The sequence below is a fragment of the Nycticebus coucang genome, chromosome 17 (assembly GCF_027406575.1).
Source record: "Nycticebus coucang isolate mNycCou1 chromosome 17, mNycCou1.pri, whole genome shotgun sequence".
NCBI classification, from domain to species: Eukaryota; Metazoa; Chordata; class Mammalia; order Primates; family Lorisidae; genus Nycticebus; species Nycticebus coucang.
The window spans coordinates 86,227,017-86,250,674 of record NC_069796.1 but is presented as its reverse complement, the minus strand read 5'-3'; the positions used below and the strand labels follow the sequence as shown (position 1 = coordinate 86,250,674).

The following is a 23,658-nucleotide window of genomic DNA, read 5'->3' as shown; positions in this document are numbered from 1 at the left end:
CTGAATTCAGGAGTTCCGGACCAGCCTGAGCAAGAGTGAGACCTATCTCTATTAAAAATAAAAAACTAGACAGGCATTGTAGTGGCACCTGTAGCTACTCGGGAGGCTGAAGCAAGAGGATCCCTTGAGCCCAAGAGTTTGAGGTTGCTGTGAGTTATGACGCCACGGCACTCTACCCAGGGCGACTGAGGGAGACTCGGTGTCAAAAAAAAAAAAAAATGTAAATGTGCTTTATTTATTGCATAAGACTTAATAAACAGAAGAATTATTGTAATTTACCTACATTTTGCTGATTAGAAAGAATGCAATTAAACAACTATGGGCATCAACAGAACAGTCAGTACTTAGCAACACTGGTATAAAAATACTAGTGGTATGAAAAGTTTGCTCAAACCTCAGAAAACCTCTAGAAAAGAAGTATATAAGACTAATGCATTTTGTCAAGGCTACTGACCTTAGTTGGGACCTTCATGATGGCTTGATTCCTAGCCTGGGCCAAAGTTATCTTTATTTTGAGAAAACCGATTTCTTAGTGCCAGAATGTCACAGACAAGCATTAAATAAATGTTCATTCCCCATTCAAGACACAAACCAAGACCGCTCTGATGCCACATCGACACATTTGTGTGGAAAACCGAGACGGTGATGGTCACATCAGTCAGCCAAGTAACGGTGCCAACATTTGAATCTATTTTTTTTTTTTTGCAGCCCTAACAAGTTTATTTCTTTTTTATTATTATTATTATTAAATCATAGCTGTGTACATTAATGCAATCGTAGGGTACAATGTGCTGGTTTTATATACAATTTGAAATACTTTTCATCTAACTGGTTAACATAGCCTTCACGGTATTTTCTTAGTTATTGTTAAGACATTTATATTCTACACTTAGTAAATTTCACATGTACCCCATTTGAATCTATTTTCCTCGTACTTGAAAGGCTCTGTGGTCTGAGCCAGCACTGGGGGGGGGGAGGGTCTGTTGCTTTGGATAAACAAACCAACAATTTCTGGTGTATGTTTTGTCTCAATACCCTCCCTCGGCCCCAAATCCAGAGTTTCCAAGGATGATATGAATATGAGCAGGACTCAAGGGATCAAAGATATCAGAGACGGAAGAAGTTTCAGACACCACCTCTCCTAACACACTTTCTACGTGAAGCAGCAAAGGCACCAACAGGTTACGAATGACTTGTGTCAACGTTTCCAATTAGCAAATGCCAACCACAGCAAGACCCAAACTAAGAGAAGTGTTCCAAGATCTTCCGTATTCGAAATGAAACCTGAGACATTTGTTCATTTTTGTTTACTTAATAATAAATCCATAATATTTCAACATAAATATTTTTATGAAAATCGTTTTCTAAAACAAAAAACTATTAGTGAGACAAGTGGCATTGCTTTACATGTTTGTAAACCTAATTATTCTCTGGCTGAGCAGAGCTCGCTGGACCCTCACCCTGCGGTCAGTCTGTAACACACGTTCTTCTGACTGTGGATGTAAAGACAGGTAAGCAGCTGGAAAACTCAGGCATATTTTAATAGCTTTTTCAGATAGTTGTAGACATTCTTCTTTGATACTATACCGAAACTCAGCAAACAGTAGTTTCTTAGCTATAATATAGAATGTGAAATCACATCAGTGAACTTACATTAAAACCCCTTAGTTTATCTTGCCTTTGGAATGGCTCTTTCACTCAGACCTACCCTTCTGTCAATTTTTTAAGTGTTGACACATTTCATTACACAACATTAAAAAAAAAAACAAAAACCACTCACTGATAATACTACAGATCTCAGCAGAAGACTTGTGGGTGTTGGGAAGCTGGCAAGCTCATGGTGGTGGGCATGAATTTTCCAAAATTCTAATTTCCAAGTGAAAACTCAAATACATCAAAGGCAACAAATATTGCCAATTATCTGCCTAGAGATGATGCCTATGGTAGCTAATTTTCAAGAAAACGTCTACAAATATGTAAGTGCGAATAACCATAGTTTGCCTATCGGTTGTTTTTTCAAGTAAAAATTAAAAAATAATTTTTTTTAAAGGCAGCTAGTTCTGTTAGCAACTCAGGACACTGCCAGCATCTCACATACAGGTGGGTTTTTACAGCCACCTAGGACATCACACAGAATGTAAAAAGACATGGACTTAAAAGATTTAATAAAAGTATTTACTATTTGGCCTTTTAAAGAAAAGTAATAATCTTTACTGGTTCAGCAAGGACATCTTAGGAGAACCCAGCCTTTTCTTTTAATGTTGCGAACGCACAGCCGTGATAAACACAATTGCTAACGCAGTGGGGTGGCACTGCCATTTGTGTGAAGGTCTCAGCTGATTATCCCCAACACACATGTCAAAACAGCAAAAAAAAACATGCTTTAATATTATTACGAAAATAGTTTTGAGCTTGTAGGCTACCTGGAAGAGTCCTGAATACCTCCAGGGGTCTATGGGCCACACTGAGAACTAGCTGTAAATATCTTGGCCATCCTTATTTTAAAGAAGTATTCACAGGTCAAAGGGGCATTTTTATACACAAAAGCATTTTTTTTTTATGACAATTTCACTTTACAAAGCATTTAACTGATGACTTTGGAAACTCAGTACTCATTATAGCAACATGTAGAATCACTTTTGCTTCACAGACCTGTTCCTCTGATACAGGGTAGGCAAGATACAGGCCAAATCGGGCCTATTTGCATACAAAGTTTTATTGGAAGGTCAGGTGCGGTGGCTCATGCCTGTAATCCTAGCACAGGATACAGGCATGGCAGGCCACGGTGGGGTGTATGCCTGAGCTTAGGAGTTTAAGACCAGCCTGAGCAAGAGTGAGACCCTGTCTCTAAACCTAGCCAGGCAATGTGGTGGGCACCTATGGTCCCAGCTACTACAGAGGCTGAGGCAAGAAGATCACTTGAGCCCAAGAGACTGAGGTGCTGTGAGCTATGACACCACAGCACTCTACCCAGGGCAACAAAGTGAGACCCTGTCTCAAAAAATAAATAAAAATAAATAAAGTTTTATTGGAACACAGCCATGCCCACCAGTTTACGTGCTGTCTCTGGCTGCAATAGCAGAGCAGAGTGGTTATAAATAGGGAACGCTTGGTCCTGGTCCAACAAGTTTGCCATCCCTGTTCTAACAGAAAACCCAGAAAGCTGACATGACAAAAATATTTCAGCAAAATTTAGACTAACATAATACAAAAGAGAGAGTTGTTACTATTTTTTTTTTTTTTGAGACTATATACTCACAGAAAAACTGAGCTAAAAAATTAAAGAAAAGATAAAGTTATTTAACTTTGGTGCCATTCACAGGGCCCTGGGCCTTACCAAAAAGTCTGTTTAGCTGTCTGGATGACACTTGCAGACATCTCCACGTCTATGTAGTCGTAGTGCAGAGCGCCCGGGTCTGTGGACGACCCCGTCTCAGCTAGTAAGATTCCAATCCACCTGCCCATGTCTTCAGAAGAAGATGCCTGTTGAAGTGGGGAGGAAAAGACAAAAAGTTATTTAACTAAAGACAAAAAGTTTTAACATTTTCATAAACATGTTACTAAAGAGACTGTACAATAGGAAAAGCAATGAAACATGAAGCACAGAAGAACAAACAAGGAAGAAGATGAGGTCTGAGTAACAGGGTTAAAAGCGAGTTCCAACTGGGCCCTCATGGAGGAGGTTGCATAATGAACATACCAAGGGGAATGAAAATCCGAGGTCCTAAAACACCTTCCAGGTGTTTGGGGGGAAGGCATTTAGGGTATAAGACAAGAAAATCAATGGGATTAATTACGTTCCAGCACAAGGAAGTTGGTTAGAAAGCTTCATTAATCTGGGAACAAAATCTGGCCATAAAAAGGAGTGCACTCCAACTGTCACTGGCCTACCTTAGAGACACAGTCAAGATCTGGGCCCTTATTGGTCTAAACTTTATTAATCTAAACTTTTTAAACCAGTAGCCTCTAAATAGGCCTTTAATAGTCATTCTGTTTCTCTTAATTAGATAGTATAAAAATTAACTTATTTTTATATCGATTACATTTCTATAGTGTAACCATGTTTTGTACACACTATTTCTTAAAATGTTTGAAATTCCCTCCAATTTGACCTGCTTAATTTGCAAGTCCGGAATATATATTATGTTCACTGAAGTTTTAAACCATCCTTGTTAAGTGATTTATAAAATCAGTTATATATTTTTTTTTTAACTTTTTTTTTTTTTTTTTTGGTAGAGACAGGGTCTCACTTTTATGGCCCTCGGTAGAGTGCCGTGGCCTCACATAGCTCACAGCAACCTCCAACTCCTGGACTTAAGCGATTCTCTTGCCTCAGCCTCCCGAGTAGCTGGGACTACAGGCGCCCGCCACAACATCCGGCTATTTTTTGGTTGCAGTTTGGCCGGGGCCGGGTTTGAACCCGTCACCCTCGGCATATGGGGCTGATGCCTTACCGACTGAGCCACAGGAGCCGCCCTAAAATCAGTTATATTTTTAATGGCATTTGAAATATGTAAATAAATTTGATTAACCAAGCAGGCGTGTCCAACCTCTCCCCATTTCTGCTGCACAGTGGAAGAAGAGTTTGTCTTGGGACACACATTAAACACACAAACACTAATGAAAGCTGACTAGCTGGGCGGTGCTTGTGGCTCAAAGGAGTAGGGCGCTGGCCCCATATACTGGAAGTGATGGGTTCAAACCCGGCCCGGGCCAAAAACTGCAAAAAAAAAAAAAGCTGACTAGCAACAAAAAGGTCCATGCTTTTCTCTATTACTGACACCAGAGATAAGGAAAACACTCCTCAAATAATCAGAATGAGGTACACAGGCCTGAAGATTGACCAAAGTTTAGGAGAAATTAAGCTATCAAACTTAGGAGTTAACTGAATGTGGAACAAAAAATAAATTTTATTTTTTATAAAAATTTCTAATTTTTTAAATAAAGATCTGTCAATTGAGCTTACAGCACAAAGATAATTAGGGTTTAGAATTATAACCTGACAGAGTCAACACTGCTCAGAGTGTAAGTAAATATTCCATGCCACACATAAAAGCTTCTCTCGAGGAAGAGCCATTCACAAAGAAAAGGCTATTTTTTGGTATGCTATTAAAATTGGCTAGTGATATTTTCCACACAAAAATTATTCCTAAACAGCACCAAATAAGACCATTAGGACAAACTGAAGGGATACCAAGTATGTGCCTTGCCCAGAGTAAGGATGTAACTAATGTTTGCTAAATTAAGATAAACTAATTTAAATACTTGGATTAATAAAAATCACAAGTGGGTTTTCTTCATAGATCTTTTGTCCTTCCCAAAACAAAATCTGTATCAAAAGTGAATCCACAATTCATTTCTGTATCTATGTTATATAAATTGTTATAATTTCATCAAAGCATTAAGAAAAGTATTTTAATACAATTAATATCTAAATGTGATTGCTATTACTAGAGTTTAGTAATTGCTTTCTTCATAGTTTATTGTATAAGAAATTTCCTTAAAGGCTTTTTAAAAATAATCTTCTGGTATTGGACTAGAATTAGAGGCAACAGTTGTGCTCACAGACGTGTGTGGGTGTATGGATGATGTGTGTATATTTATGAGCATATACCATATATATAACATATAAATGTCCATGTCACGTGCATGTGTATCATACGTACACACACATCTGTTTTTTTTTGCTTGTGTACTGAAAAGACACAGAAGCGATGGCACCCCCAGAAGAGAACACACTGGCTCCCAGAGCCCGGTATGTAAATACCAGATCCTCCACTAGGGGGAACCAGCGCACTTTGGAGAAACAGCTGACTGCCTGAGACAGGGAAAGCTCAAATGGGCCTTGGGAAGCTCACTATGCCCCAACAGGAGGAAAGTAATCAAAGTACGATGGGAACCACCATCGCTGTATTACAGGGACACAAAGGATACAAGAGCCCGCCCAAAGGGGCTCCTACTGGCCAAATATGGGATCATTTGACCAAAAAAAAATCATGATAGTAAGAGATTCTAATTACTGATTAATGATAATCTGTGAATCCCTGCTGGTACACACATATTTAATGAACGATTAATTAAATCTGAGGGAAGGAAAACCATCCTCACAGTAGATGCCAACAATAAATGCAGAAGGAATAATAGAATTAGAAAAGCACCATTTAGCAACTGCCATTACAATGACTGTGTCAGGCAAGAGTTGTTAATGGACACCAAAATTAGAGGGTAAATTTGTGAGTAATACCAGGATAGTCACATAGTCTCAAAGTATCTCCCCACATGATACTTATCAAAGATAAAGGGGAAATGCAATAAATTTACAGGGAGGAAATCTCACCCAAAGGATGAAAATTATCACTGACAGAGAAACAAACTGATGCTGTGTACTTCCAGGCGACCCACGGTGAGGCACGCTGCCCCTTTGTGGGGATCCAGACTTCCAGACTTCCATGCGACCCACTGTGAGGCACGCTGCCGCTTCCTGGGGCTCCAGACTTCCATGAGACCCACTGTGAGGCATGCTGAGCTTCCTAGGGCTCCAGACTTCCATGAGACCCACTGTGAGGCACGCTGCCCCTTCCTGGGGCTCCAGACTTCCATGCGACCCACAGTGAGGCATGCTGAGCTTCCTAGGGCTCCAGACTTCCATGAGACCCACTGTGAGGCACGCTGCCCCTTCCTGGGGCTCCAGACTTCCATGCGACCCACAGTGAGGCATGCTGAGCTTCCTAGGGCTCCAGACTTCCATGAGACCCACTGTGAGGCACGCTGCCCCTTCCTGGGGCTCCAGACTTCCATGCAACCCACAGTGAGGCATGCTGCTGCTTCCTGGGGCTCCCATTGAGGCCTAGGAGATGCCCGTGTGCAGAGAGAGCAGATGTGCCCAGGCCGGGAACCTTCTAAAAGGCAACTGGTCTATACCTTTCCTAAATGCCAATGCCATGAAACCAAAGGCCTCACCTCTGCCCACCTCCCCATCCAGCCCAACACCTCCCTCTTCACTGCCACATCCAGCACAGGCCAACCCTGCCTCCTCCCTTTCCTTGCAAGCCCCCTCAGATCTGCTGCCAGAGCTCTACACTGTCACATCAAGAGTACACTTTCTTCATTTAAGTCTTCAGCTTTTCCCCACTGCCACCCACAGCTTTCAGCCCATACACACTGAGTCTAGCCCACACTCATGTTCCACAGATGGGTGCAGAAGTCATTGGAACAAAAGACCTGGCTGTGACCAAAGTCAGTGGCAGGGCTCTGCCTGGAGCCTGCTCTCCGACCCCACTGGGCCTGGCCCTCTCTGTCATATCATGCTCTGCAAAATCCCCTTATCCCACACTACCAGATTCTTGGGTCCTACAGGAAGAATGTATTGTTTGTTTGCCTTTGTTTTGCCCCCAACAAAAAAGAGAAAATGGTTTCTGTGAAACAATTCCCTGGAATAAACTCTTCTGTGTGAATTCAGGATCTTCAAGGTGCCTCCATGGACAGTCTTGACTTGGTCTCAGCCCCAGGCTCACTCTCCTCTGTGTGGGGTCGTGACACGGTCATTTAGAATTCGGCTGTGCATCGAATTAATGGAGGCCACACATCAGCCCGTTCCATCACACCGATCCATCCCTGTTTTTATTGACTCTGCAACGTGAGTACATTCAGGAGTACTCTGGAAATCCCACAGCCTGACATCTGTGTACGTGTGTGTATGTGTGTGTATCTCCACGTCTCAATTATAACAATGCCAAGTAGGGGACAAAGGGGAAAGGTCCAAATTAATACTCAGTAGAAAGCAAATGAAAAGAAGATGAAAAACAAAATTTAAAAACATTCAAAACTCAAAGTTTTGAGAATGTAGCTATTACTTTTGTCCTTTTATGCTTTAGTGAACCAGAAGTTCTAAAGCAACGGTCAACAGTAATAATGATAATCATAATAATAAAATGCATATACAGCCAAAGGTTTCTTTTAGTCTCCGTGTAATTGGGCTCACTGGCCACTGTCAATAAGGAAATTGGCTGCTCCATAAATGTCCATTCCAACTGCAAGGAAATCAAGAACATTACAGAGGAAACATTCACCACCTCTTTCACAGCTGGGGGAAAGAGTTTTATTGAAAATTTTAAAGCAAGTTATTTCCTGAGTATTTTTAAACAGCTATCTACTCCATGAGACTGGGTATTTCATTTCCGTCCAAACGTGTGCAAAGAAGAAATAACGCAAGGAGACAAACAAATCGGATGTGTACACTTTGATAAAAACCCACGTGTCTCAGAACGAGGAGCTGATGGAAGAAGAAAAGCAGAAGGCAGCAGAATGGGCTGTGAGGGGAAGGGAATGAACCGAACGTGCCCTCAGGAAGACGGAAGGGATTTGGACAGAGGAGTCGGATCTGGCTTTTGGAAGGAAAATCGCCACATGCATTTCCACTGAGTAAGGCCCAGGGCCAGTACTGTACCTCTAACACTGCAACCTCCTGGCCATTGCGAAGCAGTCGGAACGTCAGCGGGTGCTTGGAATCCAAGCCTGGGATCACCTCACAGCCTCGGAGGGGGATTGAAACAATGTGGGTCTTCAGATCCGTCCTGTCCTTGTGGAAAATGAGCTTGTTATCTTTCACTCTGCACCAGCGCTCCCGCCAGCGGCTATTGGAGAGCACATTGAGATAGCCTGCGAGGAGACAAATGTCACGCCTTCAACCTCCTAAGACACGAAGAGGTGGAAAGACACTTAGGGTCTCGCCAAAGCCCAGTCAAGGGAGCATGTACAAAACAAATCCCACACACAGCAAAGTCTTCAAGGCAAATTCACATAAAGAAGAAGAGCCGCTCCTACAACAGAATTTCCACACAAGTTTTGGGGGGAGGCTTTTCAAAACACAACACAGACCATACCAGAGCCTCCTAACTGAACATGTACTAAGAACCAAATGTCCAATGTTGATGTGGAATCCTGGAGGTCGCCTGGAGAAAGCGAAAAGTTACGAAGCCCTGGAGTCTTGTATGGCCAGAAGGAAATGGGGGCAAGAAAGCTGCCTCCGGATAACTGAAAAAGGATCTAGATTTATTCTTAGTAGTTGCAAATGATACACGTAGGGCAAAAGTCACAAGAAGACAGATTTTGGCTTAACATGAGGGGAAAAAAACTATCTTAAAATGAAAACTTTCCAAGAAATAGGAGTTCTTGAGATGTGGCAAATTCCCCAGCACTGAAGTATTCCACAAGTGGTGATAAAAGCTCCTTGGTATGAGATTCCTACCCAGAGGCCGAGGACACACCCCGTGGCCTTTCTGTCCTTGAGATGTCTGACTGGTAAATGTCTGACCTGCTCAAATAAAATCTAAACTCTTGAGTCTGAAAGTACGTGAAATTTTGTTATTCATACCTCTGGTATGGTACAGTATCTTCAGTATATCACAGAGATAGCCACGTGTGATGGAATGACAGGAATTATTATCTTCATTTTTAAAAAAGAGATTATCTTCTCAAACATAGGAAATGGACAAATTTCAGTTGTTAAAAACAAAAAAATGCATTTTTTTTTCTAGAAATAACAGGGAATGAAAAATAGATATCACAGGTAGCTGTAACTTCCATATGAAGCTGTAACCTTTATAATGCTAGTGAATTACTGCCCCCTTCAAGATTTAGAAAGTGCATTAAATAGCATATCAAATGTTGACTAGCAGGATCAAAAGAAATAAAACAAGGATTTCTGACTTAAGTCATTCAGCTACTTGCTCGATCCACACATGCACACACACTCCTGGCTTTAAAATGTTAAGAAATAAAACAAAATACATGCTTTCCAATTTTGATTTTTTAAAGTGCCTTTCCAAAAGGGTTTTTGGGAGATGCTTTCTAGTTCTTTTATGTTCTAAGTCTTCTATCCCTTATTAGCAATGGATAAATGCTATGAAGACCAAAAGGAAAAAAAAAAAAAAAAGAGGAATGTCCAGGACCCAGCACCATGCTTTATATATTGCTTATTTTTGCTTCATGAATTTACTAGGTACATGCTTTTCAAGTTTAAGTTCTCATCTGGCTGAATGCAACATCATCTCCACCAACATACACTAAACAAAAGCCCCTGCAACTCCTGGAAGGAACACCGTCTTCCGGGGCTGAAGCTGCAGCGTCCTTGAAGAACAACCAGGGAAGGGAAGGCCCACGGGCTGTGGCACAGCGCCCTCTTGTGTTCAGAGAACAACCTGAACTCACGGCACCACCTGGGGTGTCAGCGTGGAAGCCCCTTATTATTCTGTACATTTAGGAGGGACAGGGAAGGTGAAGAGAGCTCCAGAATCCAAGTCAGAAAGCGTCTTGGAGGGTTCACTTCATGAAGGAGGAAGTTTGCCCCCAGATAAGAGAAGTGTCTTTCCAAGGCCAAGAGCTAAGCTAGACTTGAAGCCCTCTTTATAGTTAAAGATAGCCAAAAAAGAGTGAACACGGCAGTGGGCCTCACACTACGATTTCCATTCTGTAATATGCTTTTCCAATATATTTATTCTTTAAAAATAAAAAAGGAATCTCTACTTAAAAACATAGTCAAATACAATATCTGAACATCTGACTAATGGCTGTGAGAACTATTTGCTATCTATAACCTTGATGTCATCTATAAGTAATCAATTTTACTGAAAGCCCACTTGTATAGAATTCTACATGACGACCGACAACTCCATCAATCCTAAGCATTTTATGAGCATGAGTCCACAAACATGAAGGTACATTGAAAAGGAAATGCAAGGCAAGAGCTCCTGTCAACTAACTCAATCATAAGGTTGGCACACCTGAAAATGACTTCTAAAACGCAGCAGTAAGCTGCAGGGTGTATCAGACATAGAATGAAAGCAGCAGAGGGAAACAGCATGTGATCTGGAATGGCCAGTCCCACGGTGTCTCCCACTAGGCCTGGAGAAGGAGAGGAAGAAACTGAAACTGGAAACCTCAGTGACCTCAAAGACAAAGAATGTCAGACACCAGTTGCAGCAGCTGGGCCTAGAGCAGAAGGCAGCATGTTGATTAAGGAATTTAAGCCATAAGTAGAAGGCAGTCGAAGGCCACGTGGCGTCTCCGCCTTCTCATCAACAGTGAGGACACTTCTGTGAATTCCATGGGCCCTTCTGATTACAGGGGTCCTCAGTGGGCACAGCTGTCTCCCAGGCTCAATCCCACGGCCCAGGAGGGCTGGTTCCTGAGTGTGCCCCGACCAAACACAGGCTGCAGCCCCAGTGTTTTCTTCCCTCACAGAATCTGGTCCAAAGTCACCAGATGCTATGAATTTCTTGACATTTCAGTCACAAAAGGAATGACTGTATCATTCACATTTTAGTTGGTGTGTGACTTCATATGAAAATACCATAATTTAAAACATTTCAAAAAAACTTCACCCAGGATAACAGTGCTGTCTACAGCAACAGCCCCACAGCCACGTGTCCACATTTGGCAACCAGCTGCCCTGCACACCACAGTCCCACACTTTCACAAAAAGGAGGGACCAAAGTTCCCACTTTCTGGGTGGAAGTCACGGACAGAACAAGCAGGAAGAGGCAGATGACCTCGTCTGAGGAATCCAGGTTCAGACGGATTCCTCTTCCACATTCCGATGTTCTCCTAGTCCAACACCCTTAGCGTTAGTCTGGCTGACGAAGTCAGGGCAGACCTGGTCCCCAAATCATCCCAAGTATTTAAGCTGGAGGGCACAACCTCCGCCAGTGGGTGGTGCCAGAGCACAGACAGGACCTGGAGGCTGCGAGCATCTCAGGCTCACCCCAGACATCTCCACCACTGCCCAACAAGGAAGCACCATGTACACTTGAATTTTTATTTTGAATCCTACTTATCATATTAGCGGAGGATGTTACTGTATCTTAAAAATTTGGGAATTTCAGTGTAATGTTTTTAACTTTTTCCTGCTCTGAATCCTAAAGAAAGAATGCTGTTTCTTGCAATGCTGTGGCAAGAGTGCATGAGGTTTCATTGGCACGATAAAATTAACTTTACAGGGCTAACATTAAGCAAACAAAAAATACAGACAGAGGGGGAACAGATATAAACCCTCCATCAGCTGCTCTGGTCTTGGTGCCAGGCAGCTCTTGGATTCAGGCAGCTGCGGGAGAGCAGGCAGAGGCAGCCTCTCAGAAGTGGGGCCAAGTTTCCATTTATTTATTCTCTTTAGAAAGGGAAATGATAGTGTCTGCTGAGAGGCTACTGTGCATTGGTTACATGTGTCCAAGACACTCAACACTTTTTTTTTTTTTTTTGTAGAGACAGAGTCTCATTGTACCACCCTCGGTAGAGTGCCGTGGCGTCACACGGCTCACAGCAACCTCTAACTCTTGGGCTTACGCGATTCTCTTGCCTCAGCCTCCCGAGTAGCTGGGACTACAGGCGCCCGCCACAATGCCCGGCTACTTTTTTTGTTGCGGTTTGGCTGGGGCTGGGTTTGAACCCGCCACCCTTGGCATATGGGGCCGGTGCCCCACTAACTGAGCCACAGGTGCCGCCCCGACACTCAACACTTTTGAGAGGCATTTTATCCCGATTGTGATGTCTCAGCTTGGATGCATCTGTGTGTAGTCGGCTAAGAAGAGAGGGCCTGCAAAAGTACGTCTGGGTAGCAGTATTTGGAGACACCAAATGTCAAGATGCTGCCAGCAACTGGCCACGGCCCTACCAATGTCAATGCCCTCCCCCCCCGCAGTGTGTCCCCTCCTCGGCAGAGGAGTCAGAGAGTTTGCACAGCAGCACCCCCAAGACAGAGGCCCTTGCACCAAGGATGCTCTCCTCCCCTTAGGTGCGGCATCATCCAAGTTTTGTGGAGGTGGATTATGACAGAGTGACAAGTATACAACTTCTTGTTTGCCTACTAAAAAATTCTGTCTTGAAAGCATCGTAAAGTCACCAAAAATTACAGCTAGAAGGGACCCTAGAAACATTCAGTAGGGCCTATGGACTCTGCTTGGACGCCCCAGACTCCACGAACCCCTCTGTTCTTGCACCCTGGGATTGTTCCTTTCTCTCAACTTCTTCATTTTTCGGCGACTCATCTGACACTGTGTCTTTGTGGCCTTGGGCAGGCCTGGTATGCTTAGTTTTCTTTCTTTCTTCTTTTTTTTTTCTTTTTTTTAAATAAAAAGCTGAACAAATAGGTAACAGGGACCATTCACTGAGCATAAATTATGGGCTAGGCATTCAGCTCATGTATTTTATCTTCAATTTTTAAAAAGCCAAAGAATTTAAGTATTTAGCCCATATCATAGATAAGGAATATAAGGCTCCCAATTTGCATAAAAAAATCTGTATTTGGCAAGTATTTCCTGGGTTGCTTTTATCTGCCAGGCTCTGTGCTGGGTGCTGTGGACACAACAGGTGAGCAAATCAGACCCTATTCTTAATCAAGTAACTTAGGAGAAGTTGGAAAAGTGGAGTGGAGACAAGATTGTCAGAGGCCCTGAATTGGGCAACAAAGGAAACATTTTTGAGTTTTCAGCATGATGTGATTAGTCTACAGTTTCCAAGATCCCTGCTGGTGGCCTGGGAGGTACAGAGAGAAGAACAGGGTGGACTGGTGAAGAGGCGAGTGACAGGGTAGGGAAGCGAGGCCAGCACAGAAACGCACCTCCTGACAGCGGTAACTTGATTGGTGAAGTGACAACAATTCCAGGATGTATAAGTCCTGGAGAAGGGCAAATAAAAGACCCTATTAGGTTAGGGTTCTTTGCACCCATCTCCAATCACATCATCCACAAACCTACATGGCATGTGTCGCACTAAATGCATCGCTCAAAAGGCCTATCAAGAGGTACACGCCGTCTGGCAGCTACAACTGGTGCTGCTGGCTGGGGGTTGGCCCGGCGGCCAGGCTGCTGTCCTTGTGCCCCTCCTGAACCCGGGAAAGAATCTGCAGGGGCCTCCCCACCCCCATCTCCATGAGGATGGCTCTCCATCCAGCATTCAGGTGTACAGCTGACCAGGCTGCACTGCTCAAAAGCACTAGGGTTCAGATGCTACACTCACTGGCCCCCAGGAGCTCTGCTGTCTGCCCACTGGCATGGTGCTTCTGGCCATCCAGCTCCACACCAGCCTCCTGGGAGCAGCAGCTGTGGAGACTCAACTTGGCAGCTTGAGCTCTTGGGCCTTTATCCAGTTACTTTGTTCTGTCTGGAACTTTGCAGCTGTACTAAAATAATTGAATATGGTCACTGTTCCCCTTTTATTTTTCTAAGGGCTCTTCCACCTTCCCCATGCCCCAGCCAAGAACTAAATGACAGTTTTAAAGTCTTGAGGACAGAGAATATTCTCTTAACAGAGGCAAAAGCTGTCCATTAAGCAATTTGACAGAAATACTCATGTGTATAATCAGATATGCAGATACACTATTCCTGCTCTCTGAGCGAGCAAGTGTGCTTCCAAGAAAGTGCCTGACAACGGGATTTACTGGGGTGTCTAATCATCAACACAGGTAAACTGTTTGTGAGGAGTCACAGAAGGGGTAAGTTCTTTGGAGAAGAATGATCTGCAGATGGTGAGTGCGTCAGGTCAGGCGGGCCCTGCTTTCAGCTCGCTTTGTGGCTCAGGGTGAGTTATGCACCTTCCTGAGCTCCACTGTGCTCCTCCATGAAAGGGAGGGTTTGGACCACAGTCTCTGAGCTGCCTGTCATATTAATGCTTAATTGTTTTTTATGAAAGAATTTCTATTTCCTCCACTGACCTACAACAACTCATAAAACAAAAACAAAACTATATGTATAGTTCAGTTTTTGTTGGATAGGTCCTTCTTTCCACCTGTGGCCTCAGATCCTATCTTGACTCAAGGGTTGACATAAGGGGGGACAATCCCACCCGACCGTGTGCTCCAGGAAGAGGTCAACAGGGACCTGCGCAGAGACACCAGCACACCCAGCTTCCCCTTCTGTGTTACGGCTATTTGCTCTGAAGGAACCCCAGCAAGGTAGCCACTATCTCAGTTCCTACCTGATATTTAGGGGAAAAACCCAGTGTAGCAGAAAGAACAGCATCAACTGGTCTTCTCCTGTGACCCACCTCCACTCGACCAGGCTCCAAGGCCATGGCTGTCACCAGCCTTCCCTCACTCAGCCCACAGCAGGCCGTTCCCCGAGGCTGTCTGGGCAACCTGAGTGTGTTCACCTGGAGTCAATACTGGGCAGCATCCTGGAAACGCACCCTGAGGGCCACAAGGGAGCCTGAGCTCACCCTGCCTTCCCCTTGGTCGGGATGTCTCACCTGTCCTCACCCCACTCTACGCTACTCCCCACCACACGGGCTTCAAGTATTTTCCTTTTGGCGTGAGCTCTTGCTGCCAGGGCATCATTTCTGCTGAATAAATTTGTCTTTGTGTTTAGGCAGTCTCGGGCAGGAACTAAATCATGTATCTCTTGGGATGCCTAAAATAAGACCCCAGGCCTAGAACACAATGGATGTGCAATGGGGTGGGCTGTGGGGACAGGACGACTATATACACAAAATGGATTATGGATTCACAGCTAGGGGAAGCCACACGCACAGCAAGGGTGGCCCAGGAAGCGGGCACAGCGGTTCACACCTGTGATTCCCGCACTTTGGGAGGCCAAAGGGGGAAACACTGCTTGAGCCCAGGAGTTTGAGGCTGCAGGGAGCTATGACTGCACCACTACACTCTGGCCTGGGTGACAGGGCAATACTATGTCTCCAAAAAGTTAATTAATTAAAAAAATAGTACACAAAGAAAATTATAGCCTATTCTTGATTTTTTTTAAAAAAGTTAAGTATCCATCTTTCAGCTTATAAAGTTTTCCTCTCCTTAAAAGGTTTGCATGGTTCTTCTAAATTGGTTGCCTAGAAAACACTGCATAGATAAACTCTCACCCACTTAGGCTGCATTCCTAAGGAAATAGGAGGTTCCTGATATTCTCCTCGCCTTGTGTTCCTACCAGTATCACTGGATCACAGCTGGTTTGTGCACGTTTATTTCTACGCTTACTGGTTTTGGACTTTCCTTCTGCTACCAGACTGGAGGCCATGGGAGGGCAAGGCTGTCTTGGTCCCCTCAGGACGCTATGTGATTAACACAGTCCCTGACCAATGGCAGCTGCTCAAATAATACTGACCAGGGAGAGGGTCAGTCATCAGATTGGATTTAAAAACGTTGAGTTTGAGGATGGCAACATCCTAAGAGAGTTTGGTTTTATTACTTTAGCCCAAGAGAAAGAGTTAATCTTAATTCCGTGAAGGTTTTCCTGCTTTCTACTCCCTCCCCCCATCACCAAAGGCACGCACATGTTCTAGTTAAAAACACTTCCAATGAATACAGGAGAACTTTACAGGATCAAAGAGAAAAAAATTTTTTTATCTTGAGAGAACCTTAGAAATCATCTCAAACCCCTGCAAAGTCTTTTACTAATAAGAGACAAACATGTAGAAATGTAATACATCCCCACAATTGGAATGATCACAAAAGTCCAATGCTCAAGTTAATGAACCTCAGATGAACTCGAGACAGACGCAACTGCAGGAGAGAAGAAAAACACACTTTGTGAGCACAAGTCATTTCTGGTAAATGTTCGTCTTACCACAAGTAGGAACATCTTCCTCAGCTGAAGAAGTCTGCTCGTCTGTGGATGGCTTTTTCTTTCCCAGACCAATGATCTTGGTAATTTTTTTCCCAGTAACTTTAGATACGGTTCCCTTGGTGTCTGATTTGGAACTTTTCTTCCTCTTCACTGTCAAGAATCAAAAAAAAAGCATGTTTTCATTGCAGATGTTAATTGAAAAAAAATGAAAACAAAGCCTCAGTTGCAGCCCGTTTCTTCTTTCTCTTAACTTCTACCTACTGAGTACTTCAAGTGCCTGCCAGAGCGGGCTTGCTCCAGGCACTGGGGGTGCCGGCAGAGAGCAGGGCTGATCTTAGGAAGCTGTGTCCTAGAGCGAGCTGGGACACACACTGGCACGCACACGTGCTTGCACACACAAAGGAAGCCCGGACCAGGGCTGTGTGGGAGAGAGGTTGGCACGCCAGAGAAAGCCTGCCCAGGGCTGACTTTAAGCTGACTGCTAAATTAACAAGGACCTAGCCTTGCACATCTCAGAGAGAACTGTCTAATCAAGGACGTTAGCTGACACAAAAGCTGTCACACTGGAAAAAAGCCCAAAGTGTCTGAGGCACAGAAAAAAAAAAAAAAAAACAGTGCAGCTAATACTTAGCAGGGGAAGGTCACAGGGAGAGAGAAAGGGAACCTGGGTCTCCCTAGAACCCCCTGCTTACCTACAGACACTCACTGGACTCTGCCCCAGCCAGAACTATCACACAGCAGCCTGCATTTCAGGCCATCACACTCTGCTTAGCCTGGGCAGTGCTAGATCAGCAACTGTTCATATTAACACTTTATGTTATTAATAAATAAACATATTTATTAATATGTTTAAATATTAAACATTAATATTTGTGTTAATAAAACACAAACTTTCTGCATAAAAATGATGTCTGGCTTCCCTTGAAAAACTGAAAAATCTGGCAGCTCTGGACCACATTTGGGCAATGGTGGGAGGACCAGAGCAGCAGTGTCCACACAGATGGGTCACCAAGCCACAACACAGGGCAACTCTGGTCACGTCCCACCATCCGCCACCAGAGGCCAGGGTCAGTGCCACTGGCACACTGCATCTGCCCCATCAGTCACTAGCACACTCTCCCCAACCCCAGGGCAGAATTACAGGGGACTACATGTGAGCAGGCACCCCAAACCGAGTGCCAAGATCCTCTGGCCAGAAAGCAGCTCTCAGGAAAGGTGAACTGTTTGCTCGTCTCCATCTCCTGGGGGTCATAATGTGCCTGGTGCTAGAGCTCCTTCCTGAGGCTTCCCCGAGGCCTGAGCCAGGAGGTGGCTCTGAGACCAGCTCTGCTACGACACTGTGAACGCCGGTGGGGGCTGGGGGGAGGACTGAGACCCACAGTGTGGAGACCAAAACAACTTCTGGAAACCATGAACCCTTCAAAAGTAAAGGAAGTCAGGGATTCCTTCCCCCCACCACCCCATGAAGGAATGAACACACACACAGTAATCACACAGAGTAGCTTCAGAGAAAGGGCACCCATGGGTACAACCTGAGAAGCGGATTGCTAAATTAACAAGGACCTAGTTAATTTAAACAGACCTGCGGGCCTGTTCCTAACCTTCCCTCCACATGTGCGCTCCCACACACTCCCCCACCTACCCCGTCTGTCTCCCTCTGTTAAGGAGCAGGGAAGAAGTCCTCCACCTGTCTCAGCCACGTCGGCCACGCCCCGGCAGGCGATGCTGGCAGAACTCCATGTCTCCCTTTCTCGTGCCTCGCCCTCCACTGAACACCTCCCTTCAGGGCTCCTACACCCCAGGATCGCAGCCTCCTAAGACCAGACTGCACATGCACAGAAGGAAGCCCACCTGAAGGCCAGGGAGGGGCGGCCACTTCAAGCCAGGCAGACAGCCCTCACCAGAGACCAACCCCAATGGCACCTTGACCTTGGACTTTCAGGCTTCAGAATGGTAAGGAAATAGCTTTGTGTTGTTTCAGAACGGTAAGGAAATAGCTTTGTGTTGTTTCAGCCACCCAACCTGTGGTATGTTATGGCAGCTGAGCTGACTAATAGGACAGAGTCTCAGCATTTTTGTGTTATGTTACACAAATCAGATTAAGGCCTTGTGTGATATCAGAAACAAAGGACAGAGGAATGCCACCCCGCCCTTCCTTCTTCTCTCCCAACACGCACATACCCTCTTCTAAAATAAAGCTCTGAGAATCAAGAATCTGTTCACCCCCTCCGTCTGAAGACACAGCTGCCCCAGCCACCACCAGATGGAGAGGTCTGCAGTTGGCAAAGCTATGACATTTGGACTTTGGTCCAACTAAACCAAGACAGAAAGCAACAGTGGGAAGCCCCCTCCTCTGAATGTTCGAGAGGTCTGAGGGCCATCTCCCACCCGGCCCCCTCAGCTGAGACGCCCAGGAGCCCAGGCACCCTGTGGAAGGTGAGCGGGGCACCCCCAACCCCTGCAGACGAGGCATCATGGCATCAAGCTGGGGTTTGTGATTTACTCCCAATTACACCGAGATTGGCTCCTGCTGGCAAAGTGCTTGCTGGAGCCTGACTACCAAGAAAGGAGATAATAATTAAGACTCATAATTCCTTAAATATACCCTGATGAATTTTTTTCAAAAGCAAAAGTCAGGTAATACTTGGAAGGAAAAGTGAAAGTAGGTAGGAAAAAGAGGAAAAAACCAGCAAGAACATCTTAATGCTATTTATCAAATGAAAGGCAGGAATTAGGCTTGGCACCCATAGCTCAGTGAGTAGAGCGCCAGCCACATACACCAAGGCAGGCGGGTTTGAGCCCAGCCTGGGCCTGCTAAACAACAATGACAACTGCAACCAAAAAATAGCCGGGCATTGTGGCGGGCACCTATGGTCCCAGCTACTTGGGAGGCTGAGGCAAGAGAATCATTTAAGCCCAAAAGTTTGAGGTTGCTGTGAGCTATGACACCACAGGACTCTACTGAGGGCAACATAATGAGACTCTGTCTCAAAAAAAAAAAAAAAAAAAAAAGTAAAGAAAAGAAAAAGGAATTAGCTCTTCAAACAGAATTCTGAAAAGAAACTAAAACCTGAGACCCTCAACTCACTGCAGTTACAGCAGAAGAGCTGGTGAGTCTGGACGACATGTGCTGTCCGTGCCACGTTGGTGGTGGGGTTAGTGACACAGACCAGTGGAGCCAGGCGAATACTGAGCACTCTCTAAGAATACCAGTACCACAGACCCAGACAGTTTCCTACTGTCCTATAGAAAAGGGAATCTGATGCATTTGGTAGGCAGGTGGGAGAAATAGGAGTCAATATCATCAGGACATTTATTCGGTGATTCTACCAACAGACCCACCAACAAATGATTACACCTTAGAGGCATGACGTGCTGGTAAGGGGCCATCACAGCGTCCACGGGGACAGTTCCAGGACCTAATTCTCCTTCCTCATGTCAGCTGCAGCACCACCAGGGTGCTTACCAATTCACCCAGAGCATGCTGCGTTCACTTACTAGACACTAGCATACCTCCTTGAAAGAAGACATAAAAATCTTAGAGTCCCTCCCTGTGGCTCTGACCACATGGAGTCTGGACTGTTTCCATCTTTGGTTGAGATTCCAGCACTTAGAAAAATTCTGACTCTTAGAAAAAGCTGTACAAGTTCAATATTTGCTCTATTTAGCCGGCAGAGTTTTCACTGAGTCACGTCATGGCTGAGATAAAAGGAGCTTAACTGAAAATTTTCAACAACAATTTAGTCCAAAGTGAGCAGCGAGAATAAAAGCCCAGATAAATGTATTTAAAGCTTTAACTTCCTTCAGTAACTATTTATTCAGGGTCTACTATAAGCAAAGTCCATGTCTGGCAAAAAGAAGGTGTCTGAACCAAGGTCACCTTTCAATTCCAAAGTATAGACAGTTGTTCTGGTTAAAAGGAAACAGAAAAATTTTAAATATGAACATACTCACTTACATGTATATCTAGACACATATATTATTCTGGAGAACCAAACTTTACAGAGATACACTGGGAGAAGAATCAACAAAGAAGAAAACAGAGTAACCCAACTAACACCTCAACTTGTAAGCAGGAACACTGAGATTGTGTATTATTTCACGGCAAAACTTAAAGATAGCTTTCCTGGTTTTGACTGCACATAATGTGTACCTTGTGGAAAACAAACAGTATACTTTCTGCTCAATAACTTCCGATGGGTAGAACTAAAATTACACTCAGATAGGACTGACTTAGAAAACCACCTATGAACAAGGGCGGGGTCATGACCTTTGAGAATGAACCTTATACTGTCAAAACAGTCCAGATTATGTGAGTTCCAAGATTCTTCATGGCTTGGACTGCTCCTTGGTTTAAGGTGACTTCATCACAGAGGTAGGAAACACTTGCTTTACTCTAACATAAAGGGCAGGTGGCTCTGGGTGGCCAGATTATGCACCTGAGCAGCTGAGGTCACAGATTCTATGAACACATAGGTGGTTTGGGTTTACTTAGGGAAAACTGCCTCAAATCACACCCCTCACTACAGTCCACATGCAGTTAGGGAAATCAAAAGTCTAGTCGCAGACAGGGAGATGTGTGCAAAACACATCTGGTAAAGGATTTGTATTCAGAACATACAACTCGCAAAACTCATTAACAATCCAATAAAATACAGGCAAAAGATCTGAACAGACATTTCACCAAAGGAGATACACTGATGGCAACTAACCACATCAAAAATGTTCCACGTTGTTAGTCATTATAGAAATTAAAACTGCAATTACATCTGGGTACACACCTATTAAAGTGGGTAAAATTACAAGCAGAAAACAAAAATGATAATACCAAGGCTGGTGAGAAAGTGTATGACCAAGCAATCCCACTCTTAGATATTTACTCAAGAGAAATCAAAATATACGTCCACGCAAAAATCGGTCTTTGAAAAACTCGATAGATTTTTAAACAACCTGCCCCAAAGTGGAAACAGCGCAAAAGTCCTTCAGTTGGTGAGTGGACAAAATAACCATGGAGATCCACAATGGAATAATGCTCGGCAGCAGAAAAGAGCAAACTGCTGACACCGGGCACAACATGGCCCAGTCACCAACACTGCAGGAAGGAAGCCAGACCACAAGCCCACACGAAGGGAAACACAGGCACAGCCTATCCTGGGGAGCCTATCGAGGGAGCCTATCACAGGGAGCCTATCACAGGGAGCCTGTCACTGGGAGCCTATCAAGGGGAGTCCAGCAAAGGGAGCCTATCAAGGGGAACCTATCACAGGGAGCCTATCACGGGGAGCCTATCACAGAGAGCCTATCGAGGGGAGCTTATCACGGGGAGCCCAGCAAGGGGAGCCTATCACGGGGAACCTATCACGAGGAGCCTATCATGGGGAGCCTATCAAGGGGAGCCTATCACAGGGAACCTATCACAAGGAGCCTATCACGGGAAGCCTATCACAGGAAGCCTATCACTGGGAGCCTATCACGGGGAACCTATCACAGGGAGCCTATCACGGGGAGCCTATCACGGGGAGCCTATCACTGGGAGCCTATCATGGGGAGCCTATCACGGGGAGCCTATCACGGGGAGCCTATCACGGGAAGCCTATCACAGGGAGCCTATCACGGGAAGCCTATCACGGGGAGCCTATCACGGGGAGCCTATCACTGGGAGCCTATCACGGGGAGCCTATCACAGGGAACCTATCACAGGGAGCCTATCACGGGGAGCCTATCACGGGGAGCCTATCACTGGGAGCCTATCACGGGGAACCTATCACTGGGAACCTATCACGGGGAGCCTATCACGGGGAACCTATCACGGGGATTGGCGGGATCTCACCTAAAGCGCACAATGTGAGGGTTCAGCATGCCCCCTGAGTGAAGGACTCCACTACAACTCAAACTTTATCTTAGAAGTGGAAACAATGTAACCCAAACATTGTACCCTCATATCAATCTGAAATTAAAAAAAAAAAAAAAAGCCTACACATTACCAGATTCCACTTCTTGACATTCTGGTAAAGGGCAGGTGGGGCCCAGGCCTGGAGCAAAGGTAGAGGCAACACAAAGGGGCCCAGGGGGCTCTGGGGTGACAGAAATGTTCTGCATCCTCTTGGTGACAGCTGTGCACCTGTGTTTCTCAAAACTCATGGAACTGTATGCCAAAAGGGTGGCTTTTACTGTATGTAATATACCCCTCTCTATAATGCTGAGTTTAAAGAAATAAGAGACTTCAAATATTTACACACCCATGTTCACAGCAGCCGTGTGCACACTAGCCACCCAAGTGTCTACCGACAGATGGACGGATAAACAAAATGCGGTACGTACACGTAACAGAATTCCCTTCCTGTTTCAGGCAGAGTAACACTGACCTTTACTTCAACATGGATGGGCCTTGAGGACATTATGTTAAGTGAAATTAACCAGTCACAAAAAAGACCGATCCTATAAGATTGTGTGAGGTCCCTAGAGCTGTCAGATTCATAGCCACAGGAAGCAGAATAGTGGGTACCAGGAGTCAGGGGAGGGCACGGGGAGTTAGTGTTTCACGAGGCAGAGCTTCAGTTTTGCAAAACAAAAATGGGTGTCTTTTCTGGAGACAATGGTGGTAACAGTGACAGAACAACAATATAAATGTACTGATGCACTGAACTGAACATAGACAAAAGGCTAAAGTGGTAAATTTTATAATACATATATTGTATCATGATTTTTAAAAATGTTAAAGGCAAGCAAAATGAAGACATTTTCAGAAAAAAGAAAAGACTTCAGGTTGGGTGTGGTGGCTACAGCCTGTAATCCTAGCACTTTGGGAGGCCAAGGCAGGAGACTGCTTGACCCTGAGAGTTCAAGACCAGCCTAAACAATAGAGAAACCTCATTTCTACAAAAAAAAAATTTAAAAAAAAAAAAAAATTAGCTGAGTGTTGTGGCACATGCTGGTAGTCCCAGCTACTCAGAAGACTAAGACACAAGAATCCCTGAACTCAGGAGTTTGAGGTTGTAGTGAGCTGTGATGGTACCACTGTGCTCTAGCCCCAGCAATGGCGCCAGACCTTATCTTAAAAAGAAAAGGGAAAAGGAATGGGAACGGGAAAGGGAAA

The 23,658-nt window shown here is 44.7% G+C and overlaps 1 protein-coding gene across 2 annotated transcripts in view; it reads right to left on the bottom strand.

The window, feature by feature from the left end:
• AFAP1 (actin filament associated protein 1) overlaps positions 1-23,658 on the bottom strand; it is a 205,069-nt gene that overhangs the window by 37,904 nt on the left and 143,507 nt on the right. For both annotated transcript variants that reach the window (XM_053566739.1, XM_053566740.1), the window contains exons 11-13: positions 16,563-16,712; positions 8,447-8,658; positions 3,338-3,483 (exon numbers count right to left, since the gene is read on the bottom strand). In XM_053566739.1, coding sequence (XP_053422714.1) covers positions 3,338-3,483; positions 8,447-8,658; positions 16,563-16,712 — 508 coding nt within the window. The remainder of the gene's footprint in view (positions 1-3,337; positions 3,484-8,446; positions 8,659-16,562; positions 16,713-23,658) is intronic.